This window comes from Glycine soja, chromosome 20 (assembly GCF_004193775.1).
Source record: "Glycine soja cultivar W05 chromosome 20, ASM419377v2, whole genome shotgun sequence".
Classification (NCBI taxonomy): Eukaryota; Viridiplantae; Streptophyta; class Magnoliopsida; order Fabales; family Fabaceae; genus Glycine; species Glycine soja.
The window spans coordinates 47,087,569-47,089,383 of record NC_041021.1 but is presented as its reverse complement, the minus strand read 5'-3'; the positions used below and the strand labels follow the sequence as shown (position 1 = coordinate 47,089,383).

Below are 1,815 nucleotides of genomic sequence, written 5' to 3'. Positions count from 1 at the left end.
AGGTGCCAAACTTTGAGGTATGCAATGATATATATTATCTGAAGTGCAGGGGAAACAGAGTCTTATTACATCCTATATTGAATTAAGCCAACACAAAAGATACCACAATGCTAATGCAGGGGGACAGGGACACTTCTTGACCAGTAAACACAATTTTTAGTTTCTTAACGAAGACAGGGACACTTCATATACGTACAAACAAACCCTTAACTGCTTCTCAGTCACGAAACGACATGAATATGTAGACCTTAATTTAGAACAGCATTTCCATATGAACGTTTATTTTTCACGAATTACAAAAACAGATTCGTGTCCTATTTTTACATATATAATAATAAACAAGGATTCACCTACTTAGATTTTTGCAATTTAGCATTTTCCCATTCAGAAACTTGATGGCGATATGATGCCACTTAGTAAATATTAGACATACATGCAAATAGCTACTTATTAGGACTAGTAACATTAATTGTCTTATAGGAGGAGTAGTAGCTTGTAGTTTTGATTTATGATCATATATATTTTTCTTAATTTAGGAAAAAGAGTTAACCGACATGTCACATGAAAATAAAGATAAATCAAAACTACTTAATTTAAATTTGGGACCATAGAATAGTTATTCTTTTTCAGGGTCCCCTTTTCTTTTTGTCCTCACAATCAAGAAGCTCCTCCAACAACCTGTCATCCAAGTACTCAAACTCAAACACTTCCCTTCCTTGCTCACTTCTTCCTCTAGCTTCCACATTGGCATGCCTAGAAGAAGAGGCTGAGGATGATGATGAAGCAGCAGAGGAATAAGTGGCAGCATTAGTGGCACCACCAGCAGTCATAGGGTACTCATCAGGAAAGTTAAGGATTGCAAATGGACCTCTCATGGCATAAGCAGCTCTATCATAGGCTCTGGCCGCTTCCTCCGCAGTGTTGAAAGTCCCCAGCCACACCCTCTGACCCTGCCTCGTGGAGTCTCGAATCTCCGCCGCGAACTTCCCCCACGGCCGCCTCCGAACCCCCCGGTACCGGACATCTCCGGCATCCTCCTTAGCCCTCCCCCTCGACCCTTCTTCATCCATGGTTGCACTTTTGGTAAGGTACTAATTTCTGTGTTTTTTGCATGCATGGTAAGGTATGACAAGGTTGGAGTATATATATATGGTTGAAAAGGCACAATCTGATTAGGCCACGCAAGCATTGTTGCCACGTGACGATTAGAAGTTTCTGCTATTGAAACCAATGACCAATATTGAAAAGTTTTTGTGTCCATTGTATCTGGATGGTCAAGGTGGTGGCTTTGCCAAGTTTTGAAATTCTTTTGCCGTTCTAGCACTCTCTCTTTTAAACGCCTTTTGCACATCGTTGTTTGGGAATTCATTTCACTCATGCCCGCACAAGGAAACAAATACCACTTTGTGGCCAAGAATAATATTGAAAGGAAAATAACAATAATTAAAATTAGTGGTAACCCCACCTCATCAATTTTATGCAGGTAGTTTGAAAAGGTCAAAACGTGGGAAGATCTATAGTACTTGAGTGCCATTTTGTCAAGTCAGTTTGCTTATTGATCATTACTTAGGTAATCAATATTATAATGATCTCAGAGCACATAATTATATTTTGGGAGACAGTATTCACCACATTTATTTGAGAATTTTTCTGTAGAACTAGGTTTTCTAGAACGAGCTGATATTTTTTCTTCTAGAAAGAACCAGGTTCTAGTAAATAGTCTAGAATTATATTATAAATTTTTAATGCAAATTTTCAACTACTTGTAGAAGAGCACTATCAGGGTGGACGATCTTGAGGCTTGGTTGTCTTCGT

At 38.7% G+C, this 1,815-nt stretch overlaps 1 protein-coding gene across 1 annotated transcript; it reads right to left on the bottom strand.

Moving 5' to 3' along the window:
• Positions 1-499: 499 nt before the first annotated feature.
• LOC114402862 (ethylene-responsive transcription factor ERF096-like) lies at positions 500-1,471 on the bottom strand. The gene has a single exon (XM_028365547.1). It carries the CDS (start codon positions 1,068-1,070, stop codon positions 627-629), a length of 444 nt encoding a protein of 147 aa, XP_028221348.1. The 5' UTR covers positions 1,071-1,471; the 3' UTR covers positions 500-626.
• Between the last annotated feature and the right edge of the window lie 344 nt (positions 1,472-1,815).

Coding starts and splice junctions, on each gene's coding strand:
- LOC114402862 (XM_028365547.1), bottom strand. CDS start 1,070: ATGGATGAAGAAGGGTCGAGGGGGAGGGCTAAGGAGGATGCCGGAGAT.